This window comes from Lepisma saccharinum, chromosome 13 (genome assembly GCF_977018435.1).
Source record: "Lepisma saccharinum chromosome 13, izLepSacc3.1, whole genome shotgun sequence".
Lineage (NCBI taxonomy): Eukaryota > Metazoa > Arthropoda > Insecta > Zygentoma > Lepismatidae > Lepisma > Lepisma saccharinum.
Window position 1 is genome coordinate 10,226,206 of NC_139241.1, and position 19,727 is coordinate 10,245,932.

Genomic DNA, 19,727 nt, shown 5'->3' on the forward strand with positions numbered 1-19,727 from the left:
ATAAAATGTATTACGTTTATTTATCGCGTAGAAAAGCCTCACATTCTTCCTCATATCTTCGGTACGCCTTGCCTTGCGTCAGCCTGCTATTGGGGGCTAGTTGGTCGATTGACCGCTAGAGGCCCTTAGTGGCATTTTTCCCTTTTGTGCGATCACGATTGAATGAACAGTCAGTTCCGAACCAGTTGGTGCTTTGTGAAGTAGTTGCAAGTAGTTGAAGTAGTTGCAAGTAGTTGAAGTAGTTGTGAAGTAGTTGCCTCGACTTGGGAAGACCATGGACTCGTATGGCTAGACGTACCTCTTCCTGTTCCGAAGAACTTCGGTAATAGTGGGCTACCTATATTTCTCGAACACGACAAGATACTGCCTGTTTTGGATTGTACGGGAACAATGCACGAGAGAGAGAGTTGGTGTTTTTTCGAGAAATGGTAGCAAGCAGCGACGATGACTACATGAACCATTTTTGACCGTTGGCTATTTTGATCGTCGTTGTTTTGCACATCAAGTGGGACACGAACTACGAAGACACAATTGGACAAGTTCAAGGAAAAAGGATACATGTAGCAGTACATGATACTTTGTACGTATGTGGATAGGACCCATAGGAAGATGTCATTTGACGCTGGAGTTCGCCACTGCCGAGGAACCACGCAGTCCGATTGTTCCATTTTATTGAGGTATGTACTTTTATGACCATTACGTAGTGAACAGTGAAGTGTCGCCTGACGAATGTATGTGTTGCTCTTGACCAAACTGCAAGTTGAAATATTAATAACGATCGTAAAAAAGGAACACGAACCAAAAGGATTTTTTTTGTGATCTCATTCGCAATTTCACAATGACGTCGCGATTGCCCTTATAGTAACTGGGTGTGACGTTCGGTTCATTTCTTGTATACACAAGGCATACACTAATCAGCGACAATTGGGCACAAAAAAAGGGAAATACGTTTGCGTAATTCCGAGTTGGCACAGTCGTGGATAAAAACACATAAGAGCACCAAAAAAAAACAGGTCTTTTCTCAAAAAAATGACATGTGATTATCAATGTCAACAATTTACGTTTCTGACTTTTAACAGTAAACTTGGTATAGATTTACGTGCCACACAATTTGTCAAATTGGGATTGCTCAAAAGTAAAAAAGAAAGAAAGTGTGACATTATAGTTGTTTTATGTCGGGCACATATGTTAACGTCTTATCTTGTTATTTGTAATATTTCTGGGGAATGTTAAACCTTTGAATAGACGCTGGTTTCGTCAAAAAAAGAGATGATGTTAATATCAATGCATTTGTTGTTGATGAAAGAATATTAACCATACTTTGATGCGGGGTTAATATAATAAACTTGACCACGCATCGCAAATCACAAATTGTAGTACAAATTTACCTTAGAAATAAAACTACCTTAAATTGAAAATTGGGCAACGAGGTTGTAATTGTTCGGATACGGAACCGTGGCAGAATTCGCATTGCAGTTTAAGGACTAACTTCGTCCCAATTAAAAAAAAAGGGGGGGGGAACATAGTTTTGATTTTAGAACGAAAGTATTACTTTTGTTTCACAGGTCACATTGTGCAGATTAGATGGTTCTCGTATGAGACTGAGGTGACGATACAAAATATATGTCATTAACCTCAAACAACGACTTTTGTAACTTTAGGTTCGGGTACGTGTAACTTGATTCCATGGCCTCTACGTGCGTCTTCCACTCTTTACTTATTATTTTGAGTACCCACCTAACTGGTTACAGGCATCATCATTGAACGTAACTGGTAAACTCAGTGTGTGGTATCAGAACATGAGAGGCTTAAAAACAATAACCCAGGAAGGTTATCTGAACACATTGTCCTGTGACTATGACATTATTTGTATAACTGAAACATGGCTGAACAATGGCATGCTGAGCTCAGAGCTATTCGATGGCAGATACAACGTGTTTAGGTGGGACAGATCAATTGTAACATCCAATAAAAAGGAATGGGGAGAGGTACTAATTGGTGTATTGGAAACCATAAAATGTAAATTTTTAAAATCACTATCGTAGCATTTTTCTGGAACTTAAAAAAAAAACACATGCAAAGGGAATTGTATACGTACCACCAAATCTAACTGTAGAAAAAAACGTTGAAGTAATACAGGAAATTAATGATTACATAATTCACGAAATTTATTCCAAATATGAAGGATTTTTTGTATTAGGTGATTTCAACATTCCACATCTGAATTGGAAATTACTGCCAGAGTCTGGATATATCTGTCCTCAAGTGGAGAACGTTGACACCACTGTCACCACTTTCAAAAACTTCCCGAGTTGTTGTAATTTAATTCAAAATAACAGCATACGTAACAAAAATGGGAAAATCTTAGATCTGGTACTTAGTTACAACTCAAGTAAAGTAATAGTAATGAAAAATATGAATTCTCTAGTAAAAGAAAGTGGCCATCATCCTGCATTGGATATAGAACTCGATATTAAAACAGAATACAATAACACTCAAAAATCAAGGAGTATGCTATGCAACTTTCACTCTGCAAATTACATGGAAATAAGGAAGGACTTGAAATTTTATCCTGGGATGATGAACTTAAATTCAAATATGCAAATGTGGTAAGGGAATACATGTACATGATACTAAACTCTTCAATATCAGAGCATGTTCCTCTTACTCCAAAAAGTAAAACGAGATATCCTTCGTGGTTCAGTTACAAATTGATATGTCTAACAAACATGAAAGAACATGCATAAGTTAAACATAAAAAAACTGGAGAACAAGTATATGTTAACACATTTCGTAACTTGAGACAAGAGGTAAAATGTGTGATTAGACTATGCCACAAAAGATTTGCGACTCATGCTGAAAACACTATATCACAAAACAGCAAACATTTTTGGCCATATTTGAAGAACAAAAGAAATAACAATATCCATATACCTGTCCCCATCATAAGCATAAATAAGACTGGAAACATTGCCAAAGAAGCCTGCCAAATATTCTCTGACTATTTTGACTCCGTATATCTAACGAACAATCTGTAACCATCAAAGTTAGCCGTAAAAGACAAAACAAGCCTTTCATTTTCATCATTTCAAATAACAAAGAAAGAACTTATGGATGAATTAATGAAGGTAGATATTAAGAAAGGCAGTGGACTAGATGGCATTATTCACCCATATTTTATCAGAAACTGTGCATATCAATTAACAACACCATTATATATAATTTTCAACAATTCTTTAATGACAGGAATATTGCTTAATGCCTGGAAAAAAGCAAATGTAATCCCCATTTACAAAAATGGTGATACAGAATTGGTAAGTAATTATAGATCCTTAATGCCTGGAAAAAAGCAAATGTAATCCCCATTTACAAAAATGGTGATACAGAATTGGTAAGTAATTATAGACCAATATCAATACTGAATAACATGGGGAAAATATTTGAGAAGTTGGTACATAAAAGATGATTTGCGCACACTATGGACCGTAGTGCGCGCGGAGCCGTCATTTTGTTTATTTGTGTGCCAGATGGATGGAATCTTCTTAATTTTGCCACCAGAGGGCAATAGCATCGGTTACGCAATGACGTAACAAGGAAACCTTGGTGCGAAGTCGCAGCCCTTCAGGCAGCGCATTTTGGATTCTGGCCCAGGGAGAGGAAGTAGTTCTTCCTGTAGACAGACACCTTAAGAAGGGGTCCGAGAAACCACGTCATGGGAGGAGAAGGATAAGTACTTTAAGTTTGAATTGGCACTCACACACCCAAATTTATATTTTGTTCATCTTTCTCGTCCGTTAAACTACGTGGAGAATTGACTTGACTGTAAAGGAATATATTTAGTTAATCATTATTAATTATTTAGTTCAATTAATATCCATCCAACTGGCACAAGTGATACGACATGAAAATGTTTAGTTCAGCGAGTTTAACACCGACAATCTTTCTTTATGTAGACTAATGGTGCTTGCACATTATGTGAAAATGAATAAACTCGCATATTTTGGAAAAGGTGTTTTATCTGTACTTTCTAATAGCATAGCTGCCCCATATCAAAATAAGTAGACCTATAAGGCGGAAATTTCCACTGCGCGCTTTCTAAAGGTTTGTATGCATTAAACAATCAAGTTTAACGTGCATACCACTAAACAATTCATCATACCTGGACAACATGTTGTTTTTTTTCCTGGCAGGTCCACTACAATAAATCTCTGAACATATGTAAATGATGTTGCACTAGCCTTAAGCAAAGGTCTAGTGATAGATGCCATCTACACAAACTTCTCCAAAGCCTTTGACAAAGTTAATCACCAAAATTCTAAAAGAAAAACTTTTCTCGTATGGTATCTGTTGCTCACTAGTAAATTGGTTCTCCAGTTACACAAATTACAGAAAACAAAGAGTTGCAAGGATTATTCTCTGATTGGAAGACAATACCATCAGGAGTACCTGAAGGCTCACATCTTGGTCCTTTACTCTTCTTGTTGTACATAAATGACATAGGAGATTACATAAAAAACTGTAAATATCTGCTAAACGCAGGCAATTTAAAGGTATATTTGCCACTGAAAAACAAAAATGACCACGAAAGCATATAAGAGGATATAAATGGTTTAATGACTTGGTGCCAAGATAACCATATGAAAATGAATATAAAGAAATGCAAACACATGAGATTTGGAAAGAAAAGCATGCAGGATAAAACATATTAAATGAATGGCAAAACTGTCGATAAACAACCGAACATCGTTGACTTAGGTATTAATTTTGACACTCAAGTAACTTAGAAGTATCATGTGATGGAAATTTGTGATAAAGCAAACAAAATGCTTGGCTTCATTATTAGGTCGTCAAATGATTTTGCCAAGGTAAATACTCGTATCGATGCTATATAAATCACTTGTAAGACCAATACTTGAATATGCAACCACAATATGGTCACCTTATTATGCAAGCTACAGTAATGACATTGAAAAAATACAACGGAAGTTTATCAGATACCTGATTTTTAGGAAGCTGAATATTAAGGAAAGATTATCATGGGATATTTATTGTAGTTTATACGCAGACAAGGACTTGGTAACATATTCCCTGGACACTTTGCATTGGAGAAGGAAACAAGCTGACTTACTTTTTGCATACAAATGTCTGAATGGAATAATAGATTCACCAGAAATTGTGAGCAATTTATCTTTTCAAATACCCAATTATGATACCTGAATCAAACCTCTGCTCAGCACTGCATTCAGTTTTAACAATAAGGGTTACTATACACCAATAAACTGTATTGCAAGGGAAACTAACTTGCTTCATGATCAAGTAGACATGTTCAGATATAAGCTTCCTGAGTTCAAAAAACACATAGCTAAACCACCAGTAATAGGTAATTATTGTCTTCTACCGTCTTTTGATTGTTTTTCAGTGTGTGTGTGGTTGTTTTTTTTCACTAATTTTTACTTCATAATGTGAATTATTTGTCTGAAATAGTGAACAGAATGTGTTTAAGAAGTATGTGAAGCACGGATGCATTCATTTGCACTGATAATATTGCATCCAAAATATACTCTAATATACTTCAATATTCATGTCCATATCCCATAGTGAACCATAATTAGTTGAATTCTCCTGTCAGACAAATATTGATCATTTATTGTTATACTTGTATGGTAAATTTCTATTTCTTTCTTTTTTTGTACATACCAATAATTCTTTTGCATTACTTTTATATAATGTGATCTTTTCAATTGAGCATATTTCTAGATTTGCATGTCAAATACTGATAATGTTATCATCCACAAATTTACTTGTATGTGTGTGACATGCATATTTGTAGCTGTAACTTTTAAATGTAACTAGCGGAGACCTATAATTGGGCAGCTAAATGCCTGTTGGTTCCCCAAACTTAAATAAATAAATTACTTGTATCGTTTCCGGAACCATTGATTACAAGGCAACAACGTTACCAGCATGCCAACGGAAAGCACGGAAGGTGTGTGTGTGTGTGAATGTGTGTGTGTGTGTGTGTAGGGGGCAGGAGGGCTGAATACATATTCATATTCTTCCAGCCCCCTCTGAATATGCAAAATTTAAATCAACCTTTGAATGTTTATTTCCAACTGTAAGAAAAAAAACATTCCCTTCTTATAACAACGATTGATTGCTGAACGACTCAAAGAAAAGTCTAGGAACCCCTGAATCCCAAAAATTCTGATATCCGGATAATCCGAATATACCGATAAGTTGGACATCTGAATAGAAAATTATTCAGTATCCCTATAAAAGTTTATCCTGATTTGGCTATTTCTGATTTCTGCAAGCTGTTCTTGTGTCACCATCTATATTCAAAGGGTTTATTTCGCTTGAAATCATGTAAGCACGTAGAATTAGTGATGGGTCGTTCATGAACGAGTTGTTCCTTTTGAATGACTCCCTCTTGGGAGCGGTGTACTGCCTGCTCCTTCGGGGTGAACGAGCAGTTCCTCTGTGGTCGTTCCCATGGAGGTAAGAAGGGGTGGAGCAAGCCCCATGCAATATTTCTGAAGCCGGGTCACGTAACAGGATGAAGCGAAGTCAGACCAAAACATTTGTGGTCGCCATAAGAAAGTATGTAATTTTGTGTACTTTTTAATGCGAATTACGGAGCAATGTTGACTTGTTCACCATATGGCTGTACCAACAGAAGCAACAGGAAAACTGAAAGAATAACATTTAACAAGTAAGTAAATGATTGAATGCAGAGGTGTGGTGTGCATGGTAAGGGACATGTAAATGATTGCAGAGGCGTGGTGTGCATGGCAAGGGACATGTAAAGAATTAAAAGTCGTTTCAATAAAATGACAACATTGTTCAATACATTAATGAACACGGTTGCCGTCGAGTAGATATTGCCTAGGACATTTTTTCTGCAGCCGACAGAAGTGAAGAGGGAGGCTGTTCCATTACCCTGAAGAGGCAACAAGGGAGAAGAGGGTGCCAATGCAAGGAAAGAGCAAGGAAGGACTTTGGGGGATAGTGTGCTATGCGGTTATTCATATCCCTGTTAAGGGGCTTTGTTGCCGTTCAGACCTACCGGATCAGCCAGTGTTGTCACACTGGATTGGGCAGAATAGAGCTAAATCCCGCCTAAAATAGGAATACCATTTCTGTGAAGCAACTAGAGGTAGACTGCAAAGCTAAGGGGATTGAACTTCAACTGAGACCAGTTAGGTAATAGACGTAAATATAGTTCCTTGATGCGATTCGTGATTTGGACAAACCTTGCTCCAAAATACTAAGTTGGCAACAGTAGTACGTACAGCTGGGCTTCCCTTCCACAAAGGAGCGGAGGTCTGTCGTCTTCTCAGTGCTCACCATACAAACTTCAAACTGACCCGAGAAAAGTGTGGTTCTTCTTCTTCCCCTTTGAACCTCATTGCAAGGAAACAGACAGATGAAGAATTGAAAAGAGTCTACCACTATTCATTGGATTTTCGTGGTAACTGTCTCATGAGTGGTAGTTCTTTCTAGGAGTGTTTGTGGCTAAATCACTGTGTTGATTGCAAAACAAGAATGAAATGAACAAATATTTAGCTCGAAGACATGTTTTCTTTACGGGAGGGGGAGGGGGTTGATAACGTCTAGCAAGCATAATTGTTGTACTGATAGCCGGTAACACTTTTGAAAAGGTCACGCCACGCCACTGATTGATTGATTTAGTTTATTTTACTTTGCATTTTGTGCCTCTTGGCTAATTTGCAAAGATGGGGATGAGTGATGAAATAATGAAATTGATGAATGGACATTCACAAACAACCAAGCCCGAGCGGGATTCGAACCTGGGACCTTTGGCGTCGCAGCACGATGTGCTATCCACTCGGCCACAGGGTCCGGCTCACAAGTAAGTAAAGCTAGCTATAGTTTATCTTCGTAATATTTCGAATTCATACATAGTGACGCACGCACAAACGTAACAGTTGCAACCCACCTCCAGTCTCGCTTGGTAGAAGGAGAGCCTATGTGCCTTTGCAGTATGCGATGCGATGTTCTTCTGTCAGTTGAAGTAGATGTGGCCATCTTGGGCAGACAATAAGCTCCACCCACTGGCTTCAAGACCAAGACATTGTGTGATACAGACGCGTCAGGCACCTGGTCGTTTCTCGGAGTCGTGAGCTTTGCGTGTGTTGCCAGCTGCTCCAGCAGTTCCTGCTCCCAGTCGTTCACTCCCAAGTACCTGCGAGAGAGAGCAACCGTGTTTGGTTTCTGCTTGCTGTATTGTTGTGGCGGTTTTCCACAGAGAAATGCACGCAACTCTATTTATAACAACAATACAGTAGTGGAACAACAAGGGAGTGAAGGATGGGCTGGTTATTCACTTTTAAAACTTAGTGTGACATGTTTTCGCAACGTGAGAATAACTGTAAAAGGAACTTTGCAGGTGGAAACAAGCTCCGATGAAACACACAGGGTTCCTTATCTGTGCCCTTCTTTATTGAAATGTCTTTCAATCAGCAGACCTACTATCGTAAAGAAAAGGTGGAAACAGGAGGACTGGGTGTTTGCTTGACCATTTGTCCATAGACATCTGTAAGTGGAGGGGCAAGTGGGCGACGTCACCTTGAAAAATGATTTGCATAATGCAATTATATATTCAACACACATTATTTCATTTCATTCGAAGTAACTTGTTCATTTTTAGAATGGTGTAAAGGAAAATGACAATTTCAAACTGAAGGACTGTCGCACTATTACGTGGAAAAATATGGCTCCTTTGCTTCCCTCCAGAAAAAAATACTGCGTACGTCCATGCTTAATTGTCATAGTTAATCTAACAATACGAAAACGCATGTGAAATACAAGTTGAAATACATAAAGATCTTCCTCCCCCCTCCCTATCAGTCTTCAATGAGTTTGTACCCTGACCGGTACGTTGTTTCCTTCCTGCTGTGTATGTTCTCTTATCCTATTTTTCATTAGGAATAGTAGGCGGAGTTCCCTCCCTCCCTAATCTTTTTCACTCAGAATAACTCCAGCAATATTCCTCCCCAGCCCCTTTGCTCAACTGCACGAAAAAAAAACGGCAAGTGGTGTCGGTCGTTCCTTTGAACGACTCCCTCATTGAGCAAGCTCCAGTGAACTGCCTCGCAAAAAGAAGCTGCATCGTTCCTTTGAACGACTCTTTGCAGTGAGCTGACTCCCGAAAAGGAACGACCATAACCCTTCACTACATAGAATTTGTATTTTGTAGTTCTAGGTGGAACAAATAAATGTTGCCTCGATTATTTGCATCCCCACCTCACCCACACATCCTTAATGAGAGTAAATTTGTTCCGTACTCATACATGAGTGTAAAAATTATGGGAGAGAAAATAGTATCCATTACAATGTTTACATCGCCGTTGCCATGTATTCAAGGGATCCCTGGTTCGATACGCTGTGAGGAGTGATGACTCATATAGTCATGTACTAACCACGTTTTCAGTTTTTTTTAAACTAAGCCAAGCATTCATTAAATGTGGAATTCCATCACGCTCGTGGATTTGCCGATGTCTCAGGAAATGGGCAGTGTCGAGATATTCCTGAAGTTGGGAATCCCGAACCATCGGGGAAATCCCAGAGGTCGGGAATTTGAGGTGTCGGGAAATTCTGATGTGTTGGGAAGTACAGAATTGGCGGGAAATTCTCGAAGTCGAGAATCCCGAACCCTCTGGAAATCCCGATGAGTCAGGAATTCCCGAAGTGTCGAGAAATCTGAATGGTTGGGAAATTCACGAAATGTCTGGAAATCCTGAGTCATTTCCCATCCCGACATTTTTCCGAATATCAGGAATGGTTTTCTGTCCCGTTCCGATCCCGTCCCAACTCAGAAAAGTTGGTACTGCACACCCCTACTTGTTTGGAAATTATTTTAATCTGTTTTTAAATCCATTATCGTTGTCAATTCACATTGAGAAGCCAAATTTATACAGGTTTATATTCAGCGGAATAAAGCTGTATGAGGAACATGGCACACAGCGATATCCGTTAAACCCTGTGGAAACTGCAGGCTGTCACTGTGCCACATTCAGCATACAGCTTTACTCCACTGAATATAAACCTGTATAAAATTGGTTTCTCAATGTTAATTGACAATGATGATTGATTTTAAAAACATATTCAAAGAGCTTCCAAACAAGACCAATATTGTATTTGTAGGAAGAACTACCCAATACTAAGAAAAAGTTGTTTCGCAAAATTGATGATAATGGTTTTTTAACAAATTTTAAAAATCTGAAAATTATTATTTATGTTTAAAACCTTTCTAACTGCACTATACCAAAATTTCATCACGATTGAACAACCCATATTTTATTTATAGAATTTCAAATTTAGCGATTGTTTGTAAAACTTCAAAACAAACGGCCTTTTTTTTCATTCTCACGATGCAAAAATATATAAGGAATACTCGCAAAAATGTTGGTTAGCATAAATTAATGCAGAATTGAATAAGCTAAATTTTGATGTAACTCATTTTGTAGTAGGTTTACTGGTTAATTTTTAATTGAACTCTAAACTCGAGTATTTGTAATTTTTAATCCTATAGTAGGTAATTATTCACGAGTACAAGTAAATTTCAGGAACGAAGAAAACCGGACATACAGTGGTGGAATTTGAAACAGATACGATACACCTGCACAAGAGACATGGTGAGTTTATAGCTCATCCTTCATTCACAATAGAATTTTATAGTGAAAGAATGGGCTATGCTATAGTTTAACCACAAGCAAGAAACCTGTGCAGACCCGTGACTCCTGCGCACCATACTTCTGCATGGAGAGGAGGGGGAGATTGGACCATGCTTCCTTATGGCACGAGCTGAACGGAAGAAGGGAAAGCTGCGCGGGGACTTTTTGTACAAGGTTTTTTTCCTTGTGGTCCCTCTATACTTACTCATCTTATTCGACAGAAATTGTAGCCCATTGCTCGTCCAAAAAATGTTAATCTCTGTTATTGAGAATGTTAAATTTTCCTCAAATTAAATTACTATTCAAACACTCAGGTTACAAATATTATAATTTCATCCATAAGTATTTATGTTGAACACATGCAATCATGTGAACTTTTTAAGTAGTAAGTAATCAACTAAGTGATCTTGATAATCGCTTTCTGCAAGGATTTGCAGGATGATAAATGTAATAAATATTACAAATGGCATTGCTGTGTGTGTGGAATATAACCAAGAAATGATATATATATATATATATATAGCTTGTGTGCATGGATTGTCTTTTACTTTTACTGTTTGCTTGGTGGTAAAATTTGCAGATAATATGAAAATATTAATAGTGAACTTTGTTTTCCATAGATACATTTAAGTGGAAAAGTAAAGTTAAAAATATTAATGAAAATCTATATTTTGCAATTCTTTTTTCAGCAAAGTGTCTGTATTGAATGGTAGTTCAGTTATTGCTTATATAAAACAATAGCACCTTGGGGTTCATTACTCCGTATTGGCTACCTAATCTCACTTCCTTGATGCCATCTTACTAGGGGCGAATTTTTATGCACTAAAAATATCAAAATATGCATTAAAAACAGGTAAAATATTCACTATACATTTTTTTAAAAGGTGTCTTAAAAATGGTGTATTCAAATCTATATATTCCTTATGACTGCACCATTACCCTCCCACTTTCTGATGTCATGTAACAGTCCACACAATTCAAAGATTTGAAGCAATTCCTGCCTATAGAACCATATTTCCAGCATGCTTGGCTAACATAATAATATAACATAATAATCAACATGGATAATGAAAAAATATTTCATTCCTGTCATTTGTAATTTTATGGATAAAGACTGTTTACAAAGCAGGAAATGATGACTAGTTGCTGGGGTTTATTTGAGGTTTTTGCCTCAAATAACAGGGTCATCTTGCACTAGATATTAAAAGCTAAACAAGAGTGAAAATGCCCTGCATTACATGCAAAGTTTGTAAAATAAATTAAATAAAGTTGGACATTAATAAACTAGTCTAAAAATTATTGTTGAAGACACTGTTGCACAATCTTGGCCCTATCTCAAAGAACCAATTTCCTACTGTAGTATTCTTCTTGTCTGCTTATAGAGAATACATCTATAAGAAGTGGTAATAATAAGTAATCAAGTAATTTAGACCATGAAGCTGACTAATTTTTCAACTTTGATTTTTGATGACATTATGAATAAATTGTTGCATTCTAATTTCCAAATATTTGCTGGAAATTCGAAGAATGAACTGCGACAGGATAAGACTCTGAACTTGAAATCTATGTTTTCAGTACTTACGGCATGGAAGTTGGCACCCATGTTGTTCACGTTGTAATAGTGGCCCTGACATATGGCGCGAAGTTGATGTGTGTAACACGAATAATGTATGTAAATTTCCATGTGAACCACAAGAAATTATTCTAGATACCTAAGATATTAAATGTAATGCTTACATGCTCAAAGTAGTAAAATAATAATAATAATAAAGTAGACTTGGCATTTATAACTGTAGCACCAATAACCGCATCGTCATATCTTATTCATTGTTGAATCAATTTTCTTTAATCCTTCAGTATTACATTTTGTTGACTACTCCCCACAGCAAGCATGGAGTGGATGAAAACAGATGCACATGGCTTGAAGGAAATTATATTGATTATTCTGATGACATGTTCCAACGCATAAGAATATAGAGCGTTTGACAAATGAATGATACTTCCCTAAGGAAGGATGGGGTGTTATTTCAGGTACCTTATGGATTTCGAAGGGGTGGGAGTCTGAACATCACAAGTCACATGATTTTATTTACATTTAATTTGTTCTTTCACAGGATGGAGAATATCACACACTTTAGTATTTTAAATATTTCCAGCTCAGTATGAGAGGTTCCAGTAAATTATTTGGAAGCATAAGCACATATATGTAGCATCCTCCCAAGTGATGAACAGTTGTAACCAGAAGGGAAATGCACCATTTATCCCCTCCCCTTTCTCAAACAAGTACCACTCAGACACAGATTTCCGAAGATAGCATATCAAGAGTTAACTTGCCCTGCTGCCACTGGTGCCTGTGACACCAATGACTCATATTTTTTTAAAGTCTGTGATTGGTGGGAAAGTGGTTTTCTCTATCTCTGAAACATCTGTAATTTCCTGTTACTGGATATCCTTGAACCAACTTGAATGAAATGGGTTACTTTTGGCACAAAGGATAATAAAATAGAAGAGGCAAATTTGAAATAAATGAATGCTCAAATATGGATTTATATGCACTATAATACTTTACCAGAGTGTTCCCGATAAAGTGAAATGAATTAATCCATTGAAAGCATGATTTTTCTCCAAGGAAAAAAACTGCAAAAATCGGCCCCCTGTTCATGTTCATTACAACGTATTCAGTAAATTTGTAAGTAAAATTTTTGTCTTCATTTTCTGCTTAACCATTATTTTTAACGATTATGTTTTCATATTTGATAATTTCAGTGAAATTGTTTCATCTGGAAGCACAGAGTTGGAATGTGAGAGGGATATCAAATTTGTCACATCTCAAAAAACTCCTATTGAGGAATACAGCTCCATATCAAATTTCCAGAATTCCAGTTCTTTAAAAACAGAGGATAAAACATCAATGCACAAATATGACATAAGTGAAGTGGATGGTATTTGTGAGAATGAAATGGATAATCTTAGTCCTGTGGTATTAACAGATACAAAACCTAATTCAGTTAGAAATGTAAATATGGCAGAACAGTCGGTTGTCTACAAATCAGAGGCCAAGGAAGGTGAAAATGCATTCAATTTGGAGGAAAATAAGGTTGACATTGAAAGAAAAGAAATTTCATTTGTGGAGGTAGAATATTTACAGAAGGAGGAAGTAGTAAAATATCCTGATGTAGAAACCCCAACTATTAAAAGAGAAGATGAAAACACGCTAAATCTGGCAGATATGGATTTGATCTCCCCAGTAAAGGATGAAGATACTAATTCCAGGTAATCAATAATATCTACATTATAATGAATATCATTACTGTCAATACACCTTTTGCAATGTTGGTTAAATAGAGTATTCCAGAATTCTCTAGCTCATTTAAGTCATAATGACACATAGAATGTTAAAGAGAGGAACTATGGGTTGTTTTTATTGATAATGGCAACTAAAATTGTGTACCGTTCTTTTTTATTCACTTTAGCATGGTTTCCTTTGGTTGCCCCCGAGATATCTAATTGCCACTGAGGTTTTCATGAATTGTATTTTATGGCCAGTCTCATTATTCACTTAAGTTCATCACTGTCACTCTGATGGCATTTCTTCTGACGACTGTTGGTTATGCCAATGAAATGTCATGAAAAATTGCAGGGAGGACTATTTCCATCAAAGAACCTCAAAAATACAATTCATATTTATCGTGTTTGGCTGATGATGTTCCATGTTGGTAGGCAGCAAATGGTAAATAGTTATTGCTGTCTTAAAACTGAAATAAATACACCTGAATGAGGAAGAGTGAGAAAAAAAATTTCACCAGTGATGATACACACCAATTTCTTACACGCAATCCTATAAAGTAGGTGTAGGTGAGGGTTCAATGTTATAAATTCCTTAACTGGAAAGTTTATGTTCATAGCCCTTGGAAACAAAGAAAATAATTATTTTTACTTCCCAAGACAAGTTCCAGCACATTTGTGTTGGGACTTGCAATGTTAATAAAAGAAGTCAGTTTTATACTTTATATAATAATACATATTCATGATTAGGTCATGTATAAGTTATATCTTTTACTTTCTTTAGATACACATCATCAATTTCTAACACTTCTTAAATTTCTTAACAGAAAGCTCTACATTTTAGAATTCCTCCCTTTATCTACTAGCTATTGCAAATAGCATTCTTGTGGAGCAAGCTTGCTGTCACATTTATCACAGATGTGATTTTGTGGTTTCTGTGAATGCATTTGTAAGTAGAAATTGTTTGGTTTGTTCTGATAGGTTTGTAGTGTTTACTTTTCTGCATACATAAAAATGCATAATGTGCAATTTTTATATTAATGTGTGAATAAATAGTATGCTTGGATCACACAAGGCTAGATCTCCTGCTGTACTTTCCAGTTGGACTGGAGCTAGTTGTGTGGTACTGGCTCATATGCTAGTTTTTTGCTTCACATGATACTTGTTATTATACTTCTCGGTATACTTTTGTTCCCACAAGGCATTGCACAGAGCAGACAAGTTGTAAAGATAGGTGAGCAATTTTAGTAACATTGTAGGAGAATAGCTACTGCTGTTATTAAAAATTAAATTTACAGGATTAAAGTAAAATATTCATATGGACTAGAAATTGGCTTAAAAGAAAGTGCGGTAATCAGGCTGTACTCAACAATGAATTCAGTATGTATATTCGTACATGAAATTTGCAGGATTCATTCATAAAAATACGTATTTTTTTTCAACTAATCATTTAATACACTGGTAATAATAAGTATTTCCGTTATTGGTCATCACATTTGTTGTGCACAAATCTCATCGCTTTGGATAAATACCTAAATGAACCCGAATGTGCATTTTCTCTCTTCTTTTCTTTCATTGAGCAGCAAAGAAACACAAACGCCTCAGAAGCCACCAACAAGAAACTTTCTTTTTCCAATCTCGCAGATTATCTTCAAATGACCAAATTCGCTCTACAGAATCCAGTAGAGGAAGCCAGTTGCAATTAGAACATCTGGCTAATCATGAAAACCAGTCAAGCAACCAGCTAGCCACCCATTAATTCTGGCCAGTCCAGCACCAACTAGGCCATTCCTACTGTAATCTAGTTTTGTGTAATTCGGTCTTACTGTTACAATTAATTTGGAACCCTGTTTATAGGAATAATTCAAATATCTTTAACAACAATGTTTATCAATAATGCAAGACTATCAAGTGTAATATTTCTTGGTGATATTTTTTCCAAAGTTGTATATTATTCACATGAAAAGTTACATATTCTCTAGCAATTTATGTTATTCTCTGGTCCACCTTCCCAGCATCTTACTTCCTGAACTTATGCTCTTACTCATTTATAGTTGCCTATGTAATGTATTGAACCATTTCATCTGTTCTTCATAGCAAGTGTCTCAAAGTTTAGTCTTTTGCTTTGATTGATTGATTGAATTTGTGGTATAAGTCCACTTTATGCACAGTAAGGCTAATTGGGACTGGACCTAGTTTAAAGTGGGATCCAAACCACTATGTGCCTCCACCAGGTATAGAACCCAGGACCCCGGTTTAGTCTCTTGCATATTACAATTAAATTGGTGTTTTTAAAAAATATGAAACACTTTGTTCTCTAGGTATTTAAAAGTAACAAAGCTAAAAATTCAGCCACTAATGGGATAGCCTGTTGTGACTCAATGATCTGCCAACATAAGACTGCAAGCTAAGTATATCGATTGTTGGCAAACCAATTTACGTGTCTCATAGACCATAGCTCGCACAGTTAACATGAATATTCTCTCAGCAATATGACATCTTCCTAGATAATTTCCAGTGAGGAATTTGTAATGAAGAGACATGAAATTTCAGTGGTACCTCAGTTGATAGAGAAATGACATGGTATGCTCAAGACTCAGGTGTTCTGCATTTTTCACTGAAATTTCTAGCCAATAACAGAATTCTGTGTATCTCCGGTGTGTGCCAAATTATAAAGAAAGTTCAAGTCTTTTCGAGAGGTTTGGGTCTCTGTGACCCTGTATTTTATGCTAAAATTTCTTCCAATTCGCCTTTGTTCTTTTTAGACTCGATGACAGTTTTGACACCAACCAAGCTCTACACATCGCCAAAGCCACGAATATGGTCGGAATGATAAATATGAAACCGCTAGTGTGAATCTTCTTTCTCTAATGCTGCAACCTATTTAACTGGGGTCTGCATAGCAGTAATTTCCTGTTGTGACCATTGGCCAGGCATGCTTACATTTTGTTGTGCTCTTTTTGGTGAGGATGCTATCGAGTGGTTATCAAATTTTTCAAATTGCCATGAGGCACTTGATACGTGACACTCCTGGGTTTCATGACTGTGTTTTTTATATTCCTGGTTGCTGTTGTGATTTGACTAGTGTTGTTACAACCCCCATTCCAGTTTACATTGTTTGGCACTGGTGTGCCACCTTCTCACCCAGTGATGCGTCCCTCCTAATGTGTCTTCGAAATGTGGCATGCTCTAATTTTCTGTCAATCTCGTGATGTTTGTGACTATCCATGTTCGCATTGTAAGCTATGTCATGATCTTTGCATACAGCATCAAGTAAGGGTTGTCACCCTGGTATCCACTTTCTAACCATTAGTCGAGTTTGGTACCAGGATCGGAGTATTGATATCCCAGTATGTGCATTTCTCGCCACTGCTGGACAGAACTCTGTTCTACATGGCATATTTTGATACAAGGTGCCTGACCATTTAAAAATTTATCTGTTAAAATTTATCCACCCTGCAGGTGGTTCTGAGATTCGCAGGTGTGCTTCTGCAAAAGCTGGAATCAGTCTCACACTCTCGAGTAGAGAAGACACTGAGTGCTCTTCATACAATGGGACTACAGTCATGGCTTGACTACTACGTCACATCACTTGCAAAACTTCAACTCATCAGGGTTAAAATTCACTTCACTGAGAGATAATAATTAATTTATAGCAGGAATGTGTTAACTTACTGTTAACCATTGATGAACAGTAGTTGAACATGCTTTTCAGATTACCTCATTTCTCACACACCTTCCAAAGTTTTTCCTATTTCACTTATTAAGTTATTTCTGTTTCTAAAAATTTCACGTTCCTCGTAAATTTCCCTCCTGGATACAAAATAACTTTCATATCAACACCAACACAGAGCATATCGGGGTAATGGCAGAGAGAGTTTAAAGAGTGCAATCAAATGGAACAACAAAGAATTTGGGAGTGTGTCCAGCAGGTGGTGTTCTAGAGTTGAATATCCAGAAAGAGGCTCTAAAAAATCGCTACAGGAGGGGTAAGTATTTCCTTCTTCTGCTGCAACAGATTTGAAGGGAGCGGTCTCACCCATCAGGTGAGTCACTAGGTGTGAGAATGCTTATCGGTCATTCACTTACAAAGGGAAGAACTATTCACATGCTGCAAGTAGAGAAATGCAGTGAATGAATAATTCCTTGAAATGATGTTACGAGGAAGGAGGAATAAAACTCCTGTGATGCCACTGCTGGATCATTTCAGATTACATAAATGATGCAGAGTATACACAACTTCTGTAGATTGTTATGGTAAGGAGAAAATTGCCATGATGTAGAAATATATTGAAAGAAATCTTACTGTTGCAGTGTAGATTGTCTTATCTAACAATATGTAGAACTAATTACACATATTTGTACACTTCTCCAAATGTTACCTGACTGCCCTGAAAGATTTCTAAGTCCAGAAATCGTTAATTTGGCAACATAGCTCTTGAGGAGCAGCAGAGAGTAGCCAACTGTCCTTCAGGTCCCTCTACTAGGCAAGAAATGCTGTGGTGAAAGATTTACATTCTTGTTTATAACATGAAGTCAGAAACTATATTTACCAAACATATTAATAGAGTAAAAAAACCGAAAGCTTAAACATGATAAATAATTTTAGAGAATACTTGCGATTCGGCATGTTAAATCTTGAATCAGAGAAACCGTTGTGAGGTTGGAAACACTGCACTCACTAGTGGTCTACCCGGAGGAAACGCTCTCAAGTTTGAACACAAAATGGCATAATTACGAATAGTTTATAAAAATCAAATATAAGAACACCTTGCAAGGTAATGTGCAATGAGCGAGAGTTAATAATTATCGCAATTTGCAGTGGAAATCTGTTCGGCACATAGAAAAAAGGTAGCTGGCGTAATCATCAACAAGTTTCAAGAGATTTGCTAGCACTGATATTGTGGAGTATCGGTAAAGTTCTCGCGTCATAAAAACTAAGGGTTGTGGGTTCAAATCCCAAACTTTCCAATTTAAAAAACAAACAAATTGTTTCAGAATGTTCGCAAAAGTAAATTCAGTGTGAAATTTGACAAATGTTTCCAGCAGTTCAATATATATTTTTTTTCTTTCTGGCACTAAAGTATACTTTTCAGAGATGAGATTTATTTCGAAACACTAACTTTACACTCAATCTAGGCATGCTACGTGTGAAAAGTCTGCAATTATTTTGAAACTAATTTAGATAACATATCCTTCATTATTATTACCATTCATTCTAAGCAATTCTCTCTATTATTATTTAAAAAGCAATAGGATCTTTCATCAATTTAGATCGAAAAATACTTAATTCTTAAAACATTAAAATGCTGATCAAGGCAAACTTTTATAGTATAAAAATATACATAAAAACGTAACGTTTCCACCCTCTAATAGGGTCTTCTTCAGATGAAACTTCACAACAAATAAATCTCATGTTGAAGTATATTTTTATACTATAAAAGTTTACCTTGGTTTGCATTTTAATGTTTTATTAACATGGAAATGAGGCTTAACAATGTTACTTAATTCTTGTCATATTTCAACAGAATTTGTTACTAGGTATGTGCTGTTCTAGACTCGGAAGTTGATGATACTTTCTTTTTTTTCATTTTCTGTCTTTTTTTGGTATTTGTCATTTTCAGTATTCTTTTTCCTGTTTTGTTAGTTTCCTTAATTTTTAAAGCTTATTTTTCTCCTTCCTTGTTTTTTTCGTTAATTTCAAATGCATTTTCTAGCAAAACTTACAGATTTAAATTTTCTGAC

General features: G+C 36.5%; 1 protein-coding gene across 2 annotated transcripts in view; it reads left to right on the forward strand.

Moving 5' to 3' along the window:
* Positions 1-19,727, forward strand: part of LOC145996872 (uncharacterized) — an 87,820-nt gene that overhangs the window by 14,125 nt on the left and 53,968 nt on the right. For both annotated transcript variants that reach the window (XM_083133420.1, XM_083133421.1), the window contains exon 3: positions 13,464-13,970. In XM_083133420.1, coding sequence (XP_082989546.1) covers positions 13,464-13,970 — 507 coding nt within the window. The remainder of the gene's footprint in view (positions 1-13,463; positions 13,971-19,727) is intronic.